The 19,946-nt window shown below is 36.4% G+C and overlaps 1 protein-coding gene across 2 annotated transcripts; it reads right to left on the bottom strand.

Annotated features, from left to right (window-relative positions):
• Positions 1-360: 360 nt before the first annotated feature.
• Positions 361-13,049, bottom strand: LOC311299666 (uncharacterized protein). 2 transcript variants are annotated; one of them, XM_084423408.1, is made up of 14 exons: positions 12,912-13,049; positions 12,205-12,241; positions 12,027-12,098; positions 10,931-11,064; positions 9,194-9,307; positions 9,052-9,109; positions 8,174-8,224; positions 7,281-8,075; positions 5,900-6,058; positions 5,589-5,731; positions 5,023-5,136; positions 4,862-4,919; positions 4,700-4,783; positions 361-1,983 (listed from the first exon to the last, which is right to left on the bottom strand). In XM_084423408.1, exons 2-14 carry the CDS (start codon positions 12,227-12,229, stop codon positions 1,301-1,303), a joined length of 2,490 nt encoding a protein of 829 aa, XP_084279534.1. In that variant the 5' UTR covers positions 12,230-12,241; positions 12,912-13,049; the 3' UTR covers positions 361-1,300. The 2 variants fall into 2 exon arrangements, with proteins under 2 accessions (XP_084279534.1, XP_084279535.1); XM_084423409.1 differs by lacking the exon at positions 12,912-13,049 and adding an exon at positions 12,373-12,738 and having other exon boundaries at positions 362-1,983.
• Between the last annotated feature and the right edge of the window lie 6,897 nt (positions 13,050-19,946).

Genomic DNA, 19,946 nt, shown 5'->3' on the forward strand with positions numbered 1-19,946 from the left:
CCTTTTGCTACTCGTTTTAATGCAAAACTACTGGTCGCTTACGCAAGTGTTGTATCAGACTACTAAGGGATTTGTTTAAACTAAAGAAACACTTTATTATACAGTCTCTTTTTTTTTTTTTGCACGTTACATAGTATATAATTACTATGAATTGTGCTTAATTACTTAAAACTAACCCTTACCCGGCCTATAGTAAGTTCATGTAGTTGATTATTATTACTCAGTACCGTACTTAAATGTATAATTACACTGATTTATACTTTATTTTAGGGTGTCCATGTTACAAAGTTTTTAAATACTCTGATCAACTTGGTAATAAAATACAGACTAAATATGTAACATACAAAAAAATGATAGATCTGTGAAAAGAAGATTTTTTATTTAGAAATAGGAATTTACTGTTAAAACAATCAGTTACAATAAAAATAATTTGAGTTTAGTACTTGTGATAAACTTAAAATTCAATTATAACAGCAGTGACAATTTTTTTTTTGAAATACTGGATTAAACAAGTATTGACTTAACATTAAACTGTCTCTCTAAATTAATTTGAAAGAATATGAATTGTCAGTAACACTGAAAATTACAAAAGAAAATAAACTTGAATTACATGTAATGCTTGTAAACCAGATCCATTGTTCATGGATTATAAAACATACATTTGAACCAAGGACAACATGCATTTTACATGTATAACCAAAACAACTATTTGAATTATTAAGCTGCATTTAGAAATCTAAAAAAAACACAATAAGCTTCTATCGTTTGTGCTTCATTAGTTAATGCAGGTTAATCCATTTAATTTGTCTTTTGATGATGTGAAAACCTAAGTTTTAACTTCTTTTTGTAGATTTTTTATCTACATGATTCATTTAACTTCCTTTATCAAAAAAACATTGATTATTTGTTGGTTAATACCTGCCTTTGTAGTTATTTTGAGATTTTTGAAAGAGGAAGTTAAATGAATCATGTTGATGAAAATTCTACAAAAAGAAGTTAAAGCTCAGATTTTCACATCATCAAAAGATGATTAACCTGCATTAACTAAAGAAGCACAAACGATACGTATAAATGAAGTAGAAGCCCTTTTTTGTGTTTTTTTTTTTTCTTCTTCGGATTTCTAAATACAGCTTAATAATTCAGTGACGGTTCAGTAAAAAATTTTTACCAACGGCACAAAATTTGATTAAAAAAAAGAGACATAAATACAGTTTGGACTGAATTCTGATGCAAAATTTTCTCAAAAAAAAAAAAAATGCCCAAACTATTTGTTACTGAAGCTTAAGTGCTGGAATTCTCATCAATACTGCATGTAACCTTCACACCAAGGATGATCACTTCCATACTGGTTTTGCCTCATCGCAATCCATTCATTGTTATAGAAGGACCAGTCCTGCCCCGGCCAATCAGCATACGTGACAGCGACCGCCTCCTCCACCGAACCACAGTCCTTAGGTCTGATATAAGGGTCAATCTTCTGAATGCCTTGAGATTGGTCAAACTGCCCTGAGTATGCATACTGAGCAGGATTCATGAACTGATCCTCAAACACACGGCTATCTGTGTGCGAGACCACCTCCGTGTGTGTGGGAATGTCCGTCTGAGCGAGCACATGTCCTTCAGGATACGGCTGTGTGTTCTCGCAGTGTATGGTGTGTGGGCGTCCCTCAGGATGTGTGTTCGTCACATCATCATCATCATCCACACATGTTGACGCACGGCTCTGGCCTTCGATCTCCGGCGCCACTGTGACCGTGTCTCTTAGAGAAGTTCTCTCGATCACGACGGGTCCCTCCTGCAGTGACAGGCTTACCTTAAACACAGGGTTCTTTACTTTGCTGGTGCTCTTGACATGCTTAGGATGGTCATTCTTCATTTTTTTGGCCATCTGATGAGTTGGAGGACCATCAGGAGCTTGAATAGGCCATTTCTCAGAAGGTGGCAGCAGAGACTCGGCTGGGCGTTTCAGAGTCTGACTGGGACCTTTAGAAATAGATGAATATGTTATTATTTGCCTGTAACCATTTTCTTTGTCTTGTTTTCCAGTATGAATATTACAAGATCCTTGAAAAAAAAGGAGTAATATTAGATAAAATAATGAAGAAAAAAAAGGCACTTTCTTATCCAGTTGTGTGCAATATTTATATTTTTATTTATCTTTAAGGAATATTCTTCTTTATCTTGTTGGTGTTGGTTAAAACCCCAACCCATAAATGAGTGACTCGCACCCTTTTTTTTTTAAAGACTTTTCTTGTTTACAAAAAGGTAGCATGTTTTCTATTTTAGAATAATACTTGAATTATTTCTTTCTTTTTTTTCTTACCCCAATGGTAAATAGTATTTTTCATGTTTTAAGCATAAACCCCACTAACTGTTGTTAGATTTATGCTTAAATCAAGGAGAAAGTATTTAGACTGAATATAAGATACATTATATTCTCTGAAATATAGAGATCGATATATTGTCATCTCTTGTCATTTTTGTCATTTAAAAAAAATTTCCCCATAGATCATTATTATTGGTCGCACTTTGCCTCTGTCTGTGAGTTTAGCAAATTTTTAACCAATGAAAAGTATTAAAAAGAGCTTGCAACTAAACCTCAAAACTCCATTGGATCCTCAAACTGTCAGTCAAACCTCATAACTCCACCCACCTCTATCATGAATGAAGTGTCACACACATTTTGGAGCGTCTCTGCTAGTTTGCAATGAGAAGGAGAATAAAGAACTGGTTGTTCGAAATTTTCTTTACTTTAGAAACACGAGATATACAGTGAGGAAAATAAGTATTTGAACACCCTGCTATTTTGCAAGTTCTCCCACTTGGAAATCATGGAGGGGTCTGAAATTGTCATCGTAGGTGCATGACCACTCTGGGAGACATAATCTAAAAAAAAAAAATCCAGAAATCACAATATATGATTTTTTAACTATTTATTTGTATGATACAGCTGCAAATAAGTATTTGAACACCTGTCTATCAGCTAGAATTCTGACCCTCAAATACCTGTTAGTCTGCCTTTAAAATGTCCACCTCCACTCCATTTATTATCCTAAATTAGATGCACCTGTTTGAGGTCGTTAGCTGCATAAAGACACCTGTCCACCCCATACAATCAGTAAGAATCCAACTATTAACATGGCCAAGACCAAAGAGCTGTCCAAAGACACTAGAGACAAAATTGTACACCTCCACAAGGCTGGAAAGGGCTACGGGGAAATTGCCAAGCAGCTTGGTGAAAAAAGGTCCACTGTTGGAGCAATCATTAGAAAATGGAAGAAGCTAAACATGACTGTCAATCTCCCTCGGACTGGGGCTCCATGCAAGATCTCACCTCGTGGGGTCTCAATGATCCTAAGAAAGGTGAGAAATCAGCCCAGAACTACACGGGAGGAGCTGGTCAATGACCTGAAAAGAGCTGGGACCACCGTTTCCAAGGTTACTGTTGGTAATACACTAAGACGTCATGGTTTGAAATCATGCATGGCACGGAAGGTTCCCCTGCTTAAACCAGCACATGTCAAGGCCCGTCTTAAGTTTGCCAATGACCATTTGGATGATCCAGAGGAGTCATGGGAGAAAGTCATGTGGTCAGATGAGACCAAAATATAACTTTTTGGTCATAATTCCACTAAACGTGTTTGGAGGAAGAAGAATGATGAGTACCATCCCAAGAACACCATCCCTACTGTGAAGCATGGGGGTGGTAGCATCATGCTTTGGGGGTGTTTTTCTGCACATGGGAGAGGGCGACTGCACTGTATTAAGGAGAGGATGACCGGGGCCATGTATTGCGAGATTTTGGGGAATAACCTCCTTCCCTCAGTTAGAGCATTGAAGATGGGTCGAGGCTGGGTCTTCCAACATGACAATGACCCGAAGCACACAGCCAGGATAACCAAGGAGTGGCTCTGTAAGAAGCATATCAAGGTTCTGGCGTGGCCTAGCCAGTCTCCAGACCTAAACCCAATAGAGAATCTTTGGAGGGAGCTCACACTCCGTGTTTCTCAGCGACAGCCCAGAAACCTGACTGATCTAGAGAAGATCTGTGTGGAGGAGTGGGCCAAAATCCCTCCTGCAGTGTGTGCAAACCTGGTGAAAAACTACAGGAAACGTTTGACCTCTGTAATTGCAAACAAAGGCTACTGTACCAATTATTAACATTGATTTTCTCAGGTGTTCAAATACTTATTTGCAGCTGTATCATACAAATAAATAGTTTAAAAAAATCATATATTGTGATTTCTGGATTTTTTTTTTTAGATTATGTCTCTCACAGTGGACATGCACCTACGATGACAATTTCAGACCCCTCCATGATTTCTAAGTGGGAGAACTTGCAAAATAGCAGGGTGTTCAAATACTTATTTTCCTCACTGTATATATATATATATATATATAGGCTGATGTTTTATGTATTTGAAGAGCAGAGAAGAGTGTCTTAGTCTAGCATTTGTCGTCGAGTCACAGCCAATACTGTCTTAAATAGCATTTTATCTTTTATAACATGAGATTTTGGTCAAGTGACTGAAGAAACTGAGCGACTACACATAGCATCAATACACTTTATAACCTGAAAGTTGATGAAAACATAATGCTAATGTAAATCTAATGATGGACAAAGAATGCATGTCTGACATTCATGGGTCAAAAACCTCGTAACTTGATTTAGGTATTACACACACACACACACACACACCTGTGGTTTTGTCAGCTCTATCCTTGAAAGACAGCAGATCTGATCTCCACTCCACACCGGCTCCGCAGTTCAACACATTCATGCCTTTTTGGTAAAAAAAAGGAGAATTTTGTCTCTCACTGACAAAGTATAATGTATTTTGCTTTCATCTGCTGTACTTACACCATTGATAATCCTTGTGCAGTACATCACTTATGAGACATGCTGACAACCTCATCACCTTCAGAACAAGATGAAATTACCAAACAGCTCTACACAATCACATCTAAATCCAATAAGGCTATGAAAATCACATTAGTTTATAATATGAACATAGGTAGTGCCTTTATTTGTCCTCTTCCGTCCTCTTTCTCCAGCTGAATAGCGATATCCTCAAGCATCTCGTTTGTGTTGCAGCGTTTACGCTTTATAGGCAGGAGCTGCGGGTGGAGAACTTTCTGCCAACATGAAGATATTTGCATGAGCAGCAACTACAAATATGGTGCCAGTATAAAGCATAAGGTAGAAATATACAGCACTGTGCAAAAGTCTTAAGCATGTTAATATCCCCCCCTGGTTTTAAGTCAGTTATTTATATCTTTTGCTGTAGTGTGTCAGTAGGAAATATCAGTTTACATTTCCAAACATTCTTTTTGCCATTAATTGTAATAATCCAGTGAGATTTGTGTATGCACAAGGAGTCTGACAACAGCCGATCTCAGCATCATCGAGTCCATCTGTGATTAACATGCCTAAGACTTTTGCACAGTACTGTATATATTTTTCAATAATTAAAGCTAATAATTTAATCACATGCATTATTGGGGAGTTTCAGCACCTTTAACTAGACTAGAAATGACTAGAAATGTATATTTGTGCATGTCACATTATATACACTGTAAACACTTACTAGGTAGTTTCGCTGATGGTAATAGCTAGTCAAGTGGCTGAATATTTTACTCTTCTTCACCTTCATAGCACACAACTGACACAGGTAACAGCATGGCGGTGGATTCCCGTCCACACTCTGGCACTTGATAACCGCTTGCAGACCTGTGACAAACATGCTCACACACAGTTTAGTGCAGTGAATTTGAATCAAGGCATCATCTTTTGTACGTGACTATTGTGCTAAATTACCTAAAGCGTGTTCATTCGTTTAGTTTATTCTTAATTTCATCTGGGGTGCACTGAGATCGCACACCATGTGGCTGCACTCACCGATAAGAGGCTTTCGACCCGTGTAGTTTTCTAGAAAATCTTCAAGGGATTCAACTTGACCAGAAGAGCTTTGAGTCTGAGCAAGAGACGACTGGGCAATTGGGTTTCGTGAGAACAGAAAGACGTTCTTTTCTTCAAAGTTGTCTGATTGAGCCTCCACTGTAAATATAAATGAGAATTAAAGTAAAATATATGGATATTGCAAAATATATGTTCAATAAGAATGTGCGCAACATTTATCATATTCAACTAGAGAAATCAGAACAGCACAATTAGTATCTGGTTGTGTAACTTATACATTTATAATTACACTTTTCCATTGGGGAAACCATGGGATTACATCCCAACCATGGGATTAAATTAAAGCATATTTGATAATAAAGATGCACAATTATTGTAGCTGTGGGTCACAAGTCTCTTTTGCTCACCAAGCCTGAATTTATTGGATAAAAAAAATACAGTAAAAACATTAATATTGTTAAATATTATTACAATGTAAAATAACCGTTTTCTACTTTAATATATATTTTCAAATGTCATTTATTCCTGTGATCAAAGCTGAATTTTCAGCATCATTACTCCAGTGTCACATGATCCTTCAGAAATCATTCTAATATGATGATTTGGCGCTCGCATTTCTCATTACTATGAATGTTGAAAACAGTTTTAATATTTTTTTGGAAATGCTGATGCAAACCAAGAAAGTTCAGCATTTATTTGAATCAGAAATCTTTTGCAACATTATAAATTAAAGGGATACTTCACCGATTAGCATTAAGCTTTGTATCAGTAGAAACCCGGTAGTATTTTCGAGTGACCGTGCTTCCCTCCCTCATATCCCCCTGAGACGAGAGATTTCTGTATTGTGCGTCTGGAAAAAACTCTCCGATGACGCAAAAATCATCATTTAGCATCAGAGGCTTTTTTGTCCAGAGGCGAGAGACTACAGCCAGTAGGAGGAGCTCGTTCCGCATGTCATCAACCCGCCCATAGGGGGATCTCACGATAAAAAGCCGTCTTTTCAGTTTCGAGTCGACTAGTAGCCTAGTTGTATCATTTCTTCCGATACTGCCCTCTGTAACCGGTAGGCGTGGCTTGGGCGTGGCCTCGTAGGGCAGCGAAGCAAGTGCATTCTGGGAGTTGTTGTCTTTCATCCACATGAGCCAAAAATACATTTTCTGGCTTTTCTCAGTCAAGAAGGCACCAACTTCTAAAATAATTTCACATTTCTACTACATAAATGACCCAATTTAAATACACATTCATCTTTCCAGCGGTGAAATATCCCTTTAATAAAAGTAATAATTTCTTCAAAAGAAATCTAAATATAGCAAGTTCCAAACATTGTAATGAGAGTAAAAAAAACTAAAAAGTACACTACCACATGCTACCCGGTTGATGACGACTGGTTCCTTCGGATTAGCCTCATTATTCCACTGATTTGAATCGTGCGTCGCAGCTGGCTCCAGTGCTTTGGTTAGCATCTGGGTTCTGATGAGCTTGATAACACTGGTGATCTCCACATCCCTGACAGTCTCTGGACTATCAGGTGAGCTTTCATTTATGAAAAATCTACGGCTGCTTGTTAGACTCTGGGTTATCTCTGGTACTATGTTGCTCACTGGTGTTTGCAGCTGGGCTTCATATGTCGTGGTTTGGGCCAGATACAGAGGATGTGCTTCATAGCTGACTCCAAATGAATGCATGACATTATTCCCATCTTCTTCACTAGCATGCAAAGTGTCATTCTGGAAAGCTATTCTAATGGGGCTCCACTGTCTTGATGGTCTTATGACAGTGATTGGCCTCGTTTCAGCTAGACACTGGTTTTCAGATGGCATCGCATTTGGTTGTAGACTCTGATTTCTGTTTGCGATCAGAGGTTGATCTTGATTTATGTGTTGGCTGAAGGCTGGAGATGGGGAGCTTTCTAGACAAGATATTGTAGATGAAACATGAGAATCCACAAGACTCTGATGTGTAGATGCCTCCTGGCATCTGAGTAATGGTTTGACAGGACCTGCGGTTCTAGGGGGCGATGCGTTTAGTGTTGGATTGGTTGAGACCGTTTGAGGTTCAATCATATTTGGTGTTGTAGATACAGATTGTGTTGGGAACAAACATCCTGAGGTTAGAAGTTGTGCAGTCCCATCTGTGTATCCAGACTCTCGCTGCCCTAGATACATTAAAATATACCAAACATGTTTCAATATCTAATTACTACAGTATATCAGAACAGATTAAGTCATATTAAACACATTACAGTATGCATACCTTCAGACGGGCTGTGTCGCTGATTCTTAATTGTGTTCATCTGAGCAAAAGCTAAGAAAATTGAGGAAAGAGTGTGATGAGGGTTACAGGTAGACATGTCAAAAACACTGATTAGAGTCCAGGGGCCGGTTTCACAAAGCTATTTTAGACCGGTCTATAGTGTTAGACAAGTCTAAAATTTGACTGTTTCACAAAAATAAAGACTGACTTAATTAAAAAAATTAGACACCTTACCCCCAGGCTAACTTAGGTCTAAGACTCTATGTTACCTTGGCAACCAGCAGTAATATCAGTTACATTACAAACAGCCAAAAGAAAAGGGAAAATGGCTCATAATTTAAACATTTCTTCTTGTTACTACATTCTCCGCTAAATTTCCCAAGTAAAGTGTCCTTGTAACTGTTATACTCCTCTAACAAACACATATTTTCCGCTGGGGTAAACTGCACTGAGCGGCTGAATGCGCTTACTCGATCCGCCATGTTTTTTTTGTTGTTGAAAAGTGTCTTATTTTACCCAGAATGCATTGCAGTGTAGTCCTACTTAAGATAGTCAGAGTCTTAAGCGCTTTGTGCAACGGTCTGATTTTGATGTCTATCTGAAGTCTGACTATCTACTATATCTAAGCCATAGTCAAAGTCTATCTTTGTGAAACCGGCCCCAGTAAGCATTTAGTATCAAGTGACAAAATGTGAAAATGGCCCAATCTGATGTGACCTACTGTAAACGGCAATGCAGAACTAAAAGTCACTCGTCTAGATAGAAGATTCTGCTAAATTAATAAATGTAAACTACATTAAACTTCTGTATAATTGCAGCCATTTTGAGTGTTGAATGAAGGCGAATTGGAGCAATAAGACAAGACATAAAAGACAGACCATCAGTGACAGGCAATGATGTCATCGTGTTGTAGATGACTTCATCCACATGCAGAACCTTATGAGAGAAAAAGGAAGATTAGTGAAGCTATATTTGAATATATAACAAAACTATTTTGATACTCCACAGTTTTTATTTTACCTGTACATCACCTGTTCCCTCCCTCTTTTCAACCATTTTTGCGATATCCATGAGAGGCCGAGCCAGAAGAGTCAGGTCTGTGTAAGCTCTCCACCCACACGCATGGTGATATTTCTGTTACGGAAATTCCCCCAAAAAACAATTACATAAGAAAACTGACGAGATGACAGATGGTGGAAAAAAATAATTTAATCATGGTTATTTGATCTAATCGCAAATATTTGCAATAACCCCATTAATTGTGCAGTTTACATTTCAATCACATTTTGCCAAAGAATATATATATATATATATATATATATATATATATATACTGTTGTGAAAATAGTCAAATATCTACGAAAATTATTTATTATTTTTGTTATTATATACAATTCCAAGGAAAAAAAAATTATGTGTAAGGCTTGCACTGTAAGTGACATGAACGAAATTAATTGTATGACAAGTAATCATGATCGTGACAGAAGTAAAAATGATCTATCTTAAGTTAATAATCACAAAGACATCTGAGGCAAACAGCATAAGAGAAGAAAAGAAGCACAGTTTTAAAGCTACAAGATATAATTTTGATAGAACTAATGATGATATGCCGTGAGTGATGGAGTTTCTAGATTCTAACCACAACAATAAAAAACTTAAAAGCAAATGTCAGATTTGCTTAAAGGTGATGTACAGTAGTCAACATTTGAAGTGGATCAAAAGCAAAGTTGTCCTAAGACAAGAACGGGTATTGTTCAAAATTCATGTATAACTTTGATGAAAGGTTTTGATCCACTTCAAATGTTGACTACTGTAGCTTCTGTCGTAGAAAGTCTTCTCTCTTTCAAAAGACATCTCAGTCCGGGACTTTCCAAATGCCAAAACAGAACTGACCGATAACAATCCCAGTCGCAACTTCTGTTTCATGCAGTTCATGACCAATGACCTCATTCACATGTTCTCCTCCTATTCTTCAATTATTTCATTATCTTCTTGCTTTCTTTTCAATGGTGGCACACATAAAATTACTAAATATATATATATATATATATATATAAAATATTATTATTATTATTATTATTATTATTATTTTCTCTTTACAAGTTTACACTTAAAATTCCAATATTGCTAGAAAATACAAATTAAAGAAGAATATATGCAGATGTAATATTCTCGTACAGTGGATAGACTGGTAGTTTCTTGATTCTGCTCATATTGCTCCCAATCCATACTACAAAATATACTGTATTTCTGTAATAAAAATATACTGTACTTCTGCATGGAAGTGGTTATGGAAGCACAAGAGTAATGTGTATATACAGTATTAAAGAGAGTCATAAAAGAGAGTAAAAAGAGTGCATTGAGGAAAATCATAATAATTGTAAACAATAAATATGCTAAACAAACCAAAACATACTTAATAACATGAAAAGCAAAACATGAAAGAAAAGTAAATTATACATCATAAAATCATATATTTTCATATTTCCTTATATATAAAATATAGAAGAAAACAGAAGAAACTACGGAGCCCTTAAAGGGACATGGTGGTGGAAAAATAACAATAATAAAAAACTAAATATGAAATGGGAGGAAAAATAATAAGTCAATGCTTTTGTGTTTGCTCACAAAAGCATTGGCTTATTATTTTTCCTCCCATTTCATATTTTATTTTTCACCATGTCCCTTTAGGGGCTCTGTAAGAACGTGTCATCTCAAGTTAAAGATCTTTCAAATATAAAAATCTCAATATCTTACTATGTAATTGTATCTGTGAATGCTGCCCATGATGTGGTTTCTGATGTCAGGCTTGGTTATTCTCAGAAAGCAGACATCACAGAAGTACAGAGCAGGCTGACAGTATGTCAACAGCTCAGTGATGGAGTTCAGACCTGAAACATTGAAACATTTTTCTTAACTAAGAATAATACACACTTGTAGTTCGTTTTGCTTGGTTCGTTTGGTCCGGACTAAAAACAACAACAAAGAAAACATTAGTCCTGGGGCCTGTACCATGAAGCCGGTTTAGGTGGCTAGCCAGATATGTTTAAGTTTAGTTTGCGCCAACCCTGGGTTTTAGGCACCATGAAAGTGGTTTGGCTTTTAGCAGTGTTCATCGCCATAGTAACTTACGCTCAACGGCTAACCTGGTCCGGGTCAGGTTATGTTGCAGGTAAGAGATCTCAAACCGAAATTGGACCAATCAGCTGTGAGCAAAGGATAAAGTCACTCCACATGTAAAGGTCACGATTTTTAAAGACAAAATCATCTGGCTTTTAGTAACACTTATTTAGAATAATAATGTTGTAAGATTTAGATATTATTTACGTAATTATTAATTGATCACACATACAATATTAGTTTATCAATTATTTTTATTTTAAATGAATAAATATTTAACGGTAATATAAATACGCTTTAGAATCAACAGATTAAGCTATAAAAAGACTAGCCTACATGTGAGCTTAAAAGTTCAATTTTCTCAATACCTGTATCAACTGTATAAACTAACTTCACAATTTTTACTTGCACTGATATAGCAAGACTTTTTCTTTTAGTTGTCCTCTTTCATAGACAGCTATTTGGTATCAGCCATCATGGTACGGGCCCCAGGGTCTGCTTCACCCTGACCCCTGGGTGACCCTAGCGTTCACACCAGCATTTTTAACACTAAAGATACCAAACCTAAAAGCATAGATAGAGATATGTTCACAACCTGATTGGTTGACTTTTATGATGTATATTTCGAGATGGAACTTACCGAACATCCAAAAACAATGCAGTTTTAATCAAACCAAACATGCCAAGCGTGAACACACCCTAAATCGTTTTTAGATGTTGTAATGTCTCTCACCAATGATGGGCTGTTCTCTGTTCTGATTGTGCAGATATGAACGTATGGCATTATACAGTTGACTGTGGCACCCTGGAACACAATTCACTACAATTAGGGCATACACCTAGGGCATAATATATAATATAATAGCAGGAGTGTGAGTGTGAAAGAAGAATCAGTGACAAGAAGAACAAACCTGTCGAGCTGCTGGAAGACAACATAACTGAACTGGGCTGCAGTGAAGACAACAAACGAAAATACCAAGAAACAACATGAAGGCGAAAGAGAGAAACAACAACACAGAGTTAACTTGCAAGCTATCCACAGGTACATTCAGAATAGCATACTAACATCATAGTCTTACTTTATCTGCAGTGTACAGTATGTGTATACTGTGTGGAGCTGAAATATGTTTATCTTTGATCACGTGTACTGTTTTACAAACTATTTTAACAACGCAAGAATTACATCTCGAATGAAATATATGACATTTGTTGTCTTTGTTTAAAAAACAAAACAACAACAAAAATCAACGGATTCTCACTAAACTGTAACCCGATGATACTGATAATACGACTTTGAATTTGTTGGCGAACATGTCAGTAATTGCAACCTATCGTTGGTTGTTCTTACTCTAATCATAACTGTTAGAACTTTTAGTTGATTAATAAAGAGAACACGGCTATAAACCCAACATGACGGCAAACTGCCTACAAGAAATCGATGCGTTTTCATCGATAGGAGAATATGGCATCACGTAACGTAAAAGTCTGAACGTACCGCTACCACTAAAGCACGTGCGATTAGCTTGTCGATTACAATCCGATACAGCTCTGAACTCTGCAGACAAAAACAGATAAGAAGTGGTTTATCAAAGGGTTAAATGATAATCCGCGTGCCTACCTGTACTTTATTCTGTTGTGGGGTAAATGCACGCGCGCAACCTCAGAGATTTGGAGGTGTGCATAGACTCGTGAATATTCATTAACGCGTCAGCGCTACTTCGTGTATATTCATGCCACGAATCTGGTTTCCTGTGGTGAAACTACGAATGAAGAAACAAAACTCTTCTAGACAAACTTTCAGGAGCTAAAAAAGAATTGAAATGTGAAGCAAACTCAATCACACTGATGGACACAATTGCACAATTTGCATTCGTTGGTTGTTGTTGTTGTTTAAATAATCAATGCACATACACTTTGTATATTATTTAGATATGCAAAAAAAAAAAAAAAAAAAAAAAATCTAATTTTGCATCTTATGCATTGTCTTTAGATTTCAGAGTTTAGGAATAAACAGGTTTACTCATTTAGTATGTTTTGTAATGTGTTCTCCTTCCCCTTTAAGGCTGAGGAAGTGAAAAACTATCCATTCCAAAAAGTCTGTTGTCTCTCTGAAGGCCAGTGTTAAGATAAATGTTTGCATCTCCTTTTCTGTCTATCTAATAATTTCTTGTACACCCTGTTTAGTCACATGCTAGACGTGCTACTTATTATCCATAAGGAGTAATGTTGCATATGGTATAATCATGAATGGAGTTGTTTGTCTCTCTATGGACTCTTTCAGCTCAGCTGACAGTCTCCTTTCTTTCCTATATGGACTTGTTATTTTATTCGTTGGTTTTCAGCCTATGCCCCTAGACTTGCTATATATACTATGGCACGAGCACAATAAAGCTGACTATTGAATGAACTACACTTCTGAGTGTGTGTCTTTCTTTATTCCCTGGTACCAGTGGACTTCTACTCTGCTCTGCGTTGATCATTGACTTCGTTCTGATATCCAATTTTATCTAACGTATATATTTAAATATGCAATTCTTTGCATCTTATACATTGTCTTTAGATTTAAGGAATGAATAGTTTTACGTATTTAGTGTGTTTTGTAATGTGATCTCCTTCCCCTTCAAGGCTGAGGAAGTGATAAACTTTCCACAAATTCTGTGTTGTCTCTCTGAAGGCCGGTGTGACCTTGTTAGTGTCAACTTGGCAGTGTATTAAAGAAAATAATTACTGCTACTTTAATAACCAGTTCCAGAATCTCCTAAATGAGCATTTCTTAATCTGTCTCAGAGGCCTGTACCACTTCCCTCTTTATCTATTCTTAAGACAAATGTTTCCAGGCACTATGCTTGATTAGGCAGAACTGGAAAGCAGGTCGCTGACACACAGATATACTTCTGGTAGACACAAGCAGATGATACAACTCACTTGTGAGCTACCAAATTATATTTATTATATAGTCTATAGTTAATCACAGTCTTCCTAAGTGCATTTATTCATGCCATGTTTTATCTGAGAGGCGACCTGAGGGTGACCCAACAGAGGAATGCTTTTAACCCCCATATAGTGCAACTATGCCTGGGGTCATGCACTGCAAAAAAAAAAAAAAAAAAAAAAAAAGGTTTTCTTACTCAGTATTTCTGTCTTGTTTTCCAGTACAAATATCGAAACATTCTTAAATCAAGATACATTTACTTAAGACTTGTTTTCTGAGAAAAATCATTAAAATTGAGCGAGTTTATGCCTGAAATAATAAGAAAAAAAAAACTGCCAGTGGATTCAGAAAACTTAAATCAATGTGGAAAACATTTTTTCCCTTTGCACTCTTAGCTACTCCTTCAGGTTTATCCGCTTGATTCATTGCTGCATGGCTACATTAATGAGGAGAATGTTTCAATAAGTCTGGTGAAGGTTGTTTTCTGTCATATCTCTATGTTTTGACTCACTCCTTTGCAGCTGGTTGAGGTCTTGTCCTGCAGGCAACCCTGAATAAGAAAGAAATTATGTTTGTTTTAACAGTGCACAGTAAAAAAATTAATAAAAAAAATGTTGAATGTTAAAAAAAATTTTTAACCCAACCGTTGGGTTACACATATTGGGTCACTATGTTGGGTTATTTTCCCAAAAAATATTGTGCATTCTGAAAATCGTTTTCTAAAAATTTCTACTAACAACCCAGCTGTTGGGTTAAATAGGCTATATAGTGTGGCTATAGTATAAACACAGAGAAGCTGCTGCATCCTGATTATGAAAGGTTTGATATTGGCAAATTATTATTACTGGCCATTATAATAATCATCTACAAGCCTGTTTTCTCCTGAAGTCCAAGTCTTTCAAAACAAAAGTCGATAAAAGCATTGATCTTTATGGAATGCTGTGACGTCAACGATCTCCAAGTGACCGTGTATAAATTTCATGATACATTTACTCCAGATTGCTGAGGAAAGCTTGTGAACCTAAAAAAAAATCTGCTTACTTTCATCAAAATTGTTCCAAACATGTGGCTAACAGATGCATACATAAATATTATTCAGACATAATGTGTGTATTTCTGTGTGTGCGAGCTCTGTGATGGACTGTCTTGATGTTCCTAATTTGGTAACTAATTGCAGCTCAATTCATTCATGAAAACTATCCAAACAATTTTTAACATTATCAAGTGCTCAAAGGTCATACGGAACCTTATTGTTTGGCAATTAAAATGTATGCTAAACACAGACTTCTGTAAGTGTCCATTCTTAATCATGTATGAAATCGATGTCTTGTTTCGTAGCAGAAAGTCATATTTTGATTTGAAACTGAGATGTTTATTTATTAAGAACAATTACAAAATTTGTCCGATTTAAATGATCATTACAAAATATGTGTTAAATTTGACCACTAAATTAATCTCAGTAATTTTTAAAGTCCAAGGAGAGGCAGTTGTCATTGTGAAACCTCCAAACATTTGGTATCTCTGAAAACCCCTGAATGTGCTCTTTACATTCAGACTAAAACTGTGACAGAAATTCACTAAAATATAATGTCCACTACAGAGGACAGAAGTCTATCCCTAGACTCTCAGGCCAGTGTTTTTAAACCCTGTTCATGCAGGCACACCTACTGTACACCACACATCTCCCAACTCTTCCTAATCAATCACACCTGAATAAACTCATCAGCTTGTTAGTATACGGGTCAGATAAGGGAGACATCAAAAATGTGCACTATTGGTGTGGCTCCAGGAGCAGGGTTGGGAAACACTGCTCTAGAGGACATAAAACATCTCTAATTAGGCAACCAAACACAGATCTTTTTTTTTTTTTTTTTACTTTATATGGTGCCATGAAACAAACTGAATACACTATTGTGTATAATCTTTGCAGATTAATTTTTTTGCAATTTAAAGTCTTTGATATGTAATGTCCTGCTTTTGTGGTAAATCACCCATGACAATTTGTTCAAAAGGTTTTAACTGAAGGGAATAACTGAAATGAAATGACATTACCTTTATCCACTGAGGCTTGTGTGTTATAAAGAATAGTTTCATAAGGCCACTCCCGTTGTGGGTGTGTCGTAACAAGACAACTACAACAGGTGAGTTACAATTAAAGATGTTGAATGTGGAGCTATACTTTCTTTCTAGGAGTTGGAAGAAAGTCTGTATAGTGACTGCACAATGTGGAGATATAAAAAGGGCAAACAACTTGTAAGAGCAGATCTGTGGGGGAAAGCAGGAGGGGTTGATGCTGTAGCAAACGCACTGCGGAAAGCTGATGTTTTTAATCGAAACACTGAATATTCTTCAGAAATTTGGTCCCAGCTGTCCATGGTTTTATTTGATGAGGACATACAAAAAAAATCGTCTCTGGTTATGGGTGGCCTGGATAAAAAAACGCAAAGGCCTGAGAGACATAGTCCATCTGACCACTGAAGAAAGCAAAACGATGACTGGGACAGAGGGAATGGAGCCAGGAGATCAAGGTAAAATAAACAATTAAGTCACAATACTAAAAGACCTGTTAAGAGAAATGTTTTCCAATGGGCTTATTAGATATTTATTGAATTATTATTAGTAGTTTTATTGTTAATTTTACTAAACAAAAGCCTTAAGTGTTGGGAAGGGAATCTAAATCGAATCATTCTCTCTAAATGTCAGTATTAAATTATTTTTTTTAAGAATATGTGATATTTTCAAGGATTGCTAAATGTATCTACATATCTTATATCTAAACGTATCTAAATATCAGAGGTTTTGTCCTTCATGTGTGATTCACAACTGATCATGCCATCAAAAAAAGACCAAACAAAGCCACTTTTTTGCTTACATTAAAAAATACGTTATTTCAGGAATAGGTGAGACCGTAATCTCTAGTGGGAAAAAAACGTATGCCAAAAATGAATTTAAAATACATTTATTTCATACTAAGTATACTATAAATCCATTACCATATGTACTGACTATCCGCTTGATACTTACAGATATCAGTATTTTAATTAAACTTTATTTGGAGTACTTTATTGCACAATGCACATTTCTTAATATTAATCCTAAATGTGTTTTATTATCACTATTAGTATAAGGATGGTATGATCTGATCTAATATCAGTCTTTAAATGCAAGATATTTAAAGTGTAGGCTACCTAAAGTATACTTGCAATAGTTACACTTTAGCACAATCAAATACTTAACTCTTGTGCGTCAATTTAAAAAAAGTTACATATAGGTCCATAGTGGACAAAAATGTCATAATATGTTTAAGCTTGGGAGCACAGACTTAAATCTGGTCTCATTTTGAAATGAGATCCATGGCAGATTATTGTAGAAGTTAAACCAAAAAAAGTTATAGAGGTTTAAGTATATGAAAATGATTTATGAACACTATTTTGTTTAAAAGTCGTGCTCCAAATTTGAAGTTGATATCTCCATGAGCTTTCAGTAAGATTTTGTTAGGGTACAGTACCAGATTTTCTCCATTATATGCCAGCAAAGCTCCACTGATGCACACAGTGGTTTGCACATCTCTCAAATATTACAAGCACACAAACGAGCACACACAAACACATTTTTTTTTATTACACATACAACATCAACACACTCACACAATTATAGCTGCATAATTTATGCAATTGGCTCTGTAATATGCCTATATAAGTTGCTTTATAGGCCAAACCTGAGAAAATTGCACCATCTGGTAATAAATAGTAAAATTTAAAATGTTGAAGCCTTTCCAACAGAATGAAAGCCTATTAACAAAGATTGCGTCCTTTTGTAGTTAAATGGCCCAGTGATTAAAAATGCACAGGTCCTGAGTGGAACTATTTTGTACCTATAGTGCAAAATAGATTATTTTTAAAGGAAATGGGGGTGAAATAGTAAACTTCCAGTAAAAATACACACCTGTGCCAAAATTCAGGCAGTTGCCATTAACACTGGCAAAATGATCAAAAAAATACTAAAAAAGACAAATGTCCATAAGGTCGCACAAGTACATCTTAAGTTGGACCTATTTCCGGATAACTAAAGTCTATTAGTACAAAATTAGTTGTTCCAATTTAGCAGACTTTAAGTATATCAATTTACTATACCAAAAGTACAATTGCAGGGTATTTATATAAAGTATACAAATATGTAAATGTATTTTACTGTTACCCTGGTAATCCAGAGTTCTCGCGAGAGCACAAGTTGAATTTGCTCAGCGAGTTACTCTGGTGTCTAGTAATGATGCTCATTAAATATGCCCCTCGATCTGAGCTGCACCAATCACAGCGGGTTATCTGATATAGGCGGACCAGAGGCGAGATGACGACAGCGCTGTGACGTCATTAGTAAACATTGCAAGATGGCTACCAGTTGTTTGAAATGGCTTTGGCCGCTACAATGAACTAGTTAGACTTGGCTTTTTATCTAAAAGAGGAACAGAAGACGGCGCTCGAATCTTTACTTTGTAAGAAGGACGTTTTTGCTGTTTTGCCGAATACGGTAAGAGTATAATCTACCAGTTAGCTCTGCTGGTAGTGTATGGGGTTTATTGTTGTGATTGGTCGTAGTGTTATCCAATTGCGTGCAGTGAGATTTTCAAATGCATGCTTGGTGCCGCCATTAATCTTTTAGGTCTGGATTTCCAGGCTATTTTACCGTAGTATTGGCACAAAATAAATGTATTTCCGATACATTTTGGTATTGTAAGGCCCGATACATTGGTCCAACCTCGGTTCGCCAATACACGGGGAAGGTAATCACGTGTTCTGTCCTCACTCATGCAAAGTATTGGTTGGTTAAATTTGTAATACATTGATGTATTTACTCGTTACTTCATCTGACTCCATAAATGAAAGGTTTTAATAACATCTGTGCCTCACTAAAAGTGGGCGAATGTATGACTATTCCTTTTAACCATTAAATGAACAATGTCAAAATCAGTTAGAATAATCACGTAATAATTTATAATTTCAGATATCAGAGATCAATTCCACAATCAATTCAAATATCTAGAACATGATCATACATTGGTTACGCCAAAGAATCTTACCCAGCTTGTAGCCTACCTGAGATAGAGAGAGAGAAGGGGAAAGAGAGAGACAAAGAGAGAGAGAGAGACAGAGAGAAAGAGAGCGAAAACACCTATTCCATTCGTGTCCAGCAAAGAAGAGAGTCAGAGAGAGCGCGAACACCTTCCTTTATCCTGTTTGACCAGGTGACATGGGGGATGGGGGAGACCACCCTCAAATGGCTCTGAACCAGTTTTCTCTAAACTTCTATAAACCTTATTTCCTTTTACTTTATCTATCTGGATATGAGATATCTGTACCACTCACTTTAAGACATTTCAAATGACACCAAAAACATAACAGTCAATGATAAACATTCACATTAAACCATTTTCTTGTGTGAGTTCTTAGTTGTTGTGAGAGGAAGTGAGGTTGTATGGGGGAGGTCGAATGTTAATTAGCCAGCAGTGCCCTTTGTCTCATTAGACTAGGCCCCAACCAGTATTTTCAGTCTTACAGTATATTTATTTTTCACTAGGGATCATAATAGGAATCATTAGTTGAAGTTGGATCATGTAGTACTTAATCTAAAATGTGTTTGGAAATTGATTAATTGTTTGACCACAGGTACGGAAATGGCAGACGTGAAAACCCAGTATGATACAGAGGTTCTGGAAAGGGAGAG

The sequence above is a fragment of the Rutilus rutilus genome, assembly GCF_951802725.1.
Source record: "Rutilus rutilus genome assembly, chromosome: 11".
In the NCBI taxonomy this organism is placed as follows: domain Eukaryota; kingdom Metazoa; phylum Chordata; class Actinopteri; order Cypriniformes; family Leuciscidae; genus Rutilus; species Rutilus rutilus.